This window comes from Chlorocebus sabaeus, chromosome 1 (genome assembly GCF_047675955.1).
Source record: "Chlorocebus sabaeus isolate Y175 chromosome 1, mChlSab1.0.hap1, whole genome shotgun sequence".
NCBI lineage: Eukaryota > Metazoa > Chordata > Mammalia > Primates > Cercopithecidae > Chlorocebus > Chlorocebus sabaeus.
The window spans coordinates 67570305-67576473 of NC_132904.1; the positions used below are offsets into that span (position 1 = coordinate 67570305).

The 6169-nt window shown below is 40.2% G+C and overlaps 1 protein-coding gene across 1 annotated transcript; it reads left to right on the forward strand.

Annotated features, from left to right (window-relative positions):
- Window positions 1-1211: 1211 nt before the first annotated feature.
- On the forward strand, window positions 1212-2547 carry LOC103247957 (olfactory receptor 52M1-like). The gene has a single exon (XM_038004933.2). It carries the CDS (start codon window positions 1597-1599, stop codon window positions 2545-2547), a length of 951 nt encoding a protein of 316 aa, XP_037860861.1. The 5' UTR covers window positions 1212-1596.
- The last annotated feature ends 3622 nt before the right edge of the window (window positions 2548-6169 follow it).

Below are 6169 nucleotides of genomic sequence, written 5' to 3' on the forward strand. Positions count from 1 at the left end.
GATGTGAACAATAGGATTCCTTGCTAGACTTTTAGAAGCATCTGAAGGACAGAGGGCAAAAAGTAGACAAGGGTTTTTATAAACTGATCTTCCTGTCTCCTCACAAGGAGGCCAAGAAGGATGTGGTCGGGCAGAAGGGTCTTGCTGACTGTCATATCAGTCCATTCTTTTTTAATCCCTATTAGATGGACAAAATATCTAGTAAAAGTTGCCCAAATATGTATTTCTTTTTTATCTCAAATTATAGGTGATATTAAGATTCTGGCCAGGAAAACTTATAGATCCTGTCCTTAGAGTAAACAGATACTGTCCTTAGAGTAAACATTTCTTAAAAACTCATATCCGTTTTCATTTTGTTTAACCATCAAGTCTGGGCAACTTTAAGTGTGAGTGGATCATGAGGTCAAGAGATCAAGACCATCCTGGCCAACATGGTGAAACCCCATCTCTACTGAAAATATAAAAGTTAGCTGGGTGTGGTGGCACATACCTGTAGTCCCAGCTATGTGGGAGGCTGAGGCAGGAGAAAAACTTGAACCCAGGAGGCGGAGGTTGCAGTGAGCCAAGATTGCACCACTGCACTCTGGCCTGGTGACAGAGCAAGACTTTCTCAAAAAAAGTGGGTCCTGTGCTAAATATCTTTGATCAACTAGATTTGACAATCTGAACAAACCAATGTTAAACCCATTCAGAGAAAAGGTAATGTGCTTCCTTAGTACATTTACCATAGCACATTTTCTCTTTACATTTTTAGCAGGTTTTGATATTTTATAACCTTATTTTAAAAGCTCTTGATCATTTTTGAAGGCATAATATAAAAAAGCACAAATCTCATCTACCCAAAATCAACATTCAAAAGCTGGGTCCAAATCTTCCTAGACAGTTTTCTATTTAAGGGTGTGTGTTTCTCTCTCACATGCATACACTTTAATACAATTAAACCATAGTTTAATCTGCCTCCTGCTATTCCCTGACATATTATACTATGATGTGAACATTATACCAGGAAGTGCTTATCTTTTAAAATATCAATATAATCTAATTCACTGAATGGATGTAGTAGAATTTAAACAATGCTTTATTTGTGGGCACATGATTCCAACTTGACATTAGTAAAAAATTTGTTGCAAACATCTAATCAGTATGTTTTTTATTAGTGTTGCTATTGATCAGTGATAAGAGAAGCATATGCAGGCACTGGCTAAACACATTACATGGATTTACGTTTAACTATTACACGTAGAACTCTTTTGTATTTTGTTTCCTTCAGAAAAAGTTCCTTTGAGTAAAATTATGAGTTAAAAGGGATGCATAATGTTGGGGATTTTTACAGTGTGGTAGGGTGATTTAGTAAAAATCATGAGCATGCCTATTTCTACACTTAATAGCAGGTATTGTTATGGACAATTTATCTGATAAAACACGAACTGATTTTTTTTCAAGTTGGCATTCAGAATTCTTCTTTATTATAGGCACCACCAGTCACCCTGGAAGGAAATGAGAATCTAGTCTACAGTTCCCAGAAGCAGTATCACTCACAAGAGCAAAAATCTGAAACTAAGAGCTCCTGTCTCCTGGATCCCCAGGTCCCTGAATATGTTAACCCCAAATAATGCCTGCTCCATGCCTACCTCTTTCCAGCTCACTGGCATCCCTGGCCTGGAATCCCTGCACATCTGGCTCTCCATCCCCTTTGGCTCCATGTACCTGGTAGCTGTGCTGGGGAACATGACCATTCTGGCAGTGGTAAGGATGGAGCACAGCCTGCATCAGCCCATGTACTTTTTCCTGTGCATGTTGGCTGTCATTGACTTGGTCCTGTCAACCTCTACCATGCCCAAACTACTGGCCATCTTCTGGTTTGGTGCCCATAACATTGGTGTGAATGCCTGTTTGGCCCAGATGTTCTTCATTCATTGCTTTGCCACTGTTGAGTCAGGCATCTTCCTTGCCATGGCTTTCGATCGCTATGTGGCCATCTGTGACCCACTGCACCATACCTCGTTGCTCACCCATGCTGTGGCAGGTCGTTTGGGACTGGCTGCCCTCCTCCGAGGGGTAATCTACATTGGACCTCTGCCCCTAATGATTCACCTGAGGTTACCCCTTTACCAGACCCAAATCATTGCCCATTCCTACTGTGAGCACATGGCTGTGGTCGCCTTGGCATGTGGTGACACAAGGATCAACAACTTATATGGAATGGGGATTGGCTTCCTGGTATTAATCCTGGATTCATTGGCCATCACTGCCTCCTATGTGATGATTTTCAGGGCTGTAATGGGCTTGGCCACCTCTGAAGCCAGGCTTAAAACCTTAGGGACATGTGGCTCTCACATCTGTGCCATCCTCGTCTTCTACATCCCCATTGCTGTTTCCTCTCTCACATACCGCTTTGGCCATCGTGTGCCTCCCCATATCCATATCCTTTTGGCCAACCTTTACCTCCTCATCCCACCTATCCTCAACCCAATTGTCTATGCTGTCCGCACCAAGCAGATCCGAGAGACTCTTCTCCATATTAAGGCAAGGACTCAAACCAGGTGACTGTTCTATATCTTTTTATTTTAGGTTCAGGAATACATGTAAAGGTTTGTTACATAGGTAAACTCATGTCACAGGGATATGTTGTACAGATTATTTCATCACGTAGGTATTAAAATCAGTACTCAATAGTTATGTTTTCTTATGGGGCATATAATACTTAGTCATGACAGGACAAAGCGCTAACTGGGAAATCCCATGAAATGTCTGGGTCCTACCTGAACTTTGAGGATAAGAGTCTAAGAGCAATCCTAAAGTCTATTCTGTTTGATCATGGATTTTCTATACAGTATAGACCTAATATCTGAAAGTGAAGAAAATCATGGCATGAGTTTTGTACTACAATTCCCTGTTTAACTATAAACTTAAGCAACATAGGCATACAGGCCACAGAAAATAAGATAATTTTTATCCTTTACTTTTTTGGTATAAAACTTCATTCCTCTTTGTAGAATGTTATAAAGCAGAATTTCTAGAAGGCAGAATTATGTTCTAACATCTTGGGCAGTTTACAAATTCTGTTAGTAAAATTCTGGAAAATCTCAACTGTTGACAAGCTTTTCCAACCTTTTGGCTTGCCCCAGAAAAGGCCTTCAGTTGAGCATAAAAATAATATAAGTATGAGAAATCTTAATAGGACTTGGAATGAGACCTTACCACCCGCAGGAATTAAAATCCTCAAACCAAGTCTTGCCCCATTTAGACAGATGAGTTTGCAATATTCTTTATCTCCTAATAATAGGGTTAGCTGAGAGCAGGGAAGAGTAGACAGAGAAGGGTATTAGAAGATTCCATTTCAGAGGCCCTGAGATTGGCATATCTGGTAGATAGGAGCCACACCAAAATAACGAAATGGCATAGAGGGAAGAAGGTAATGGGATTGTGAAGGGGGTTGGGGTAGCTGATAAGCCAAAGGTGATGAGAATAGATGGAAGTCCTGTGGTGCTTGTAAACTTTGAAATGCTTCCAGATCTCACTGGATAATTCTTGTTGCTACTTCTGAATTATGATTTGACCACTTTCATTATTCACTGATCACAAAGGTTCTGTAATGAGGACTACTTCAGGCCAGAAACCTGCAGGAATTTTGTGGCAATGCATGGCAAGTGGACAAGTAGAATGAAGCAGTCACTCCCAATCCTAGTGATCCAAAATTATGATTATGTACATTTTAGTTCTCAGATGTTTCCAATTTTAAATCATTTAACTACATTTATAAACAATAACATCTAAGAAGGCTAAAGTGACCGATTGTAGGTTAAAAATAAGTTGCTTTAGTGTTTTTAAAGACAAAATTCTAAAGAAGCCAGTAATCAAACCGCAGCTAGTATATAAACTTAATATCACTCCCACGACCCCCACCTCCACCCCTGCCAAAAATGTAGGAAACTGTAAATGCATGAGCTCTTTTCTAAAGTTTAGTCTAAACCCCTGAACCCCTGACTAGTTCTAAATTTCTATGTCCTCAATCTATGCCTAACTCCAGGACCAAGTTGAGTCACATTTTAATTTTCTCTATTGTCTTGACATAAGAGGTGGTCATTCCTCCATCTTTTTCAAGGTCTCTGCAGTCCAGTGTCTGAATCTAATATTGAGAGAAGATAGGCTTCTATGAACATAATTTTAGTGCCAAATGTAATCTACTGATTAGTATCTTTTACTCAACTCCAAATAAAAGTCTGAGCCAGAAACTTATTTTATAGATGATCTCCTAATCATAAGCCCAGGCATTGGAGAAGATGATATTCAAGTCCAGCAATAGCACTAGTGCTGAGGAAAGTGACCAGGAACTTTTGTCACAGGATATCTCCTTGGCATAATGCCTAAAATCTGTTTATACCATGTAAAGCAGAGTGTGCATATAGCATGAGGGCTCTTAAAACCTGGTCTTAATTAAAACTAGTAGGATTCGTATTACACTAAGAACTTTCTGAAAGAATAACCTTAGAAACCCCATACCAAAGTATTTTTCCCTGGACGGTCTGCTGGGTCTACCATAGACCAAGACCAAACACCAGTCATCTCTAGTGTCTTCACATGGTGTTGAATGATAGCAGATAAAGAGAATATCACTTGTGCATATGCTACTATTCCACCCAGGGACAACCACTCATGACAAGTTCTATTATACTTGGGGTATGAGCTGAAGCACATTACAGCATTTAGTCCCACTGTCAGCAGTAATCATGGGTAGGCCTTCTCATGCTGAAGGTGTTATCTCCAAACAGGATGGAAGGGAATATACACTGGAGAATGCACATTATGAAGATAAGACAAATAACTCCAACAATTGAATCTCTTATTCAAAGCCAATGTCACATTTCCCTGTCACACAAATGTTTCTTTCCCATCACTAGTACTTAAAGTGGGAATAAAATACACTACCATCAGCCTCTTTTGAGTCTACAGGTCTTCACGGAAAAAGTAAAGATTGGGAGACAGTTGAGAGAGGAGGCATTGTTGTGATTTTATGTTCTTAACAGGTGGCTAAGAAGCTCTGCTCTGAAATCAAAGAGCAGAGGATGGACCTGAAACAGTATCTGTCAGACCAGACATGTTGTATAATGTAAGCCTCAGTTTCCTCTTGAAAATGAAACTAATGGCAGCCCCTTACAGATTTTTTATAAGAATGTGATAACGTAAAATGCTTCTATAGTACCTGGCACATAAAGAATAAAAACAAGTCTCTTAATACTTACCATACACTAAAAGGCACTGGGGGGTTGGAGGTGATGATAATTGGAGAAGAGTAATTGGAACAAGTTCCAGGAAAGGCCAGAGAATGTTCTCATCATGACTTATGAATGTACTGACCTTGGCTTTAGAAAGCTCCCTCCATTTTGCTTCTCTGCAGATAGTTGTATAAACAAAGCCAGCTTTTCTCTGTTCCCCTTGGCTGCCTGGCACCCACTCATGTACATCTGAGGCTTTTCAACTAGAGTTACACCCACCTAATGAGCTCTATGTTTGTAAAAACAAAACACCCCTAGACAATTCCTTGTAAAACAAGCATAAATCTTATAGTCACAGACCCAGTTATGTAAAAATATAATTGGCTTCAGGTTTTTCTACATCAGCCAGAATGGGTCTTTGAATAAACATAAAATGAATCATAGATGACAGCCACATTCTACCAAATCCAATTAACATTGATCTTAGTCAATTCCAGTTTATAATTCATTCTGATACAATTTTCAAAACACCCCCAGGAGTTTTCCTGTCACCTTCCTGTGTTAGATTTAAAACTGCAGTAGAGGATGAAGTGGGATTTTACCAAATTGTCACAAAGGAAGTCACATGAAAGAGGAATGCCTTCTGCTTATTGTTCCTTGTCTGGCCTTTGACCCAGACGTGTCTTGTTCTGTAACATACAGTGCCCCCTCACATCATGACCTGTGAGCACTGACCTCCTGGATTCTCTGGTATTGTTGATCCACTGAAATCAGTCATAGGATCCTGGAAGAGACCAGCTGGTCCACATCTGTCTGGAACCCATCCTTCATCCTGACTGCAGGACTCTGTACAAACTGGCCAGTATGATCATTCTTGCTCTCAGCCAAGCTCTTCATCTCACTGTGTCCCAGGAGCACTCAGAATTCACCCCACAGCACTGGGAGTCTTGGAA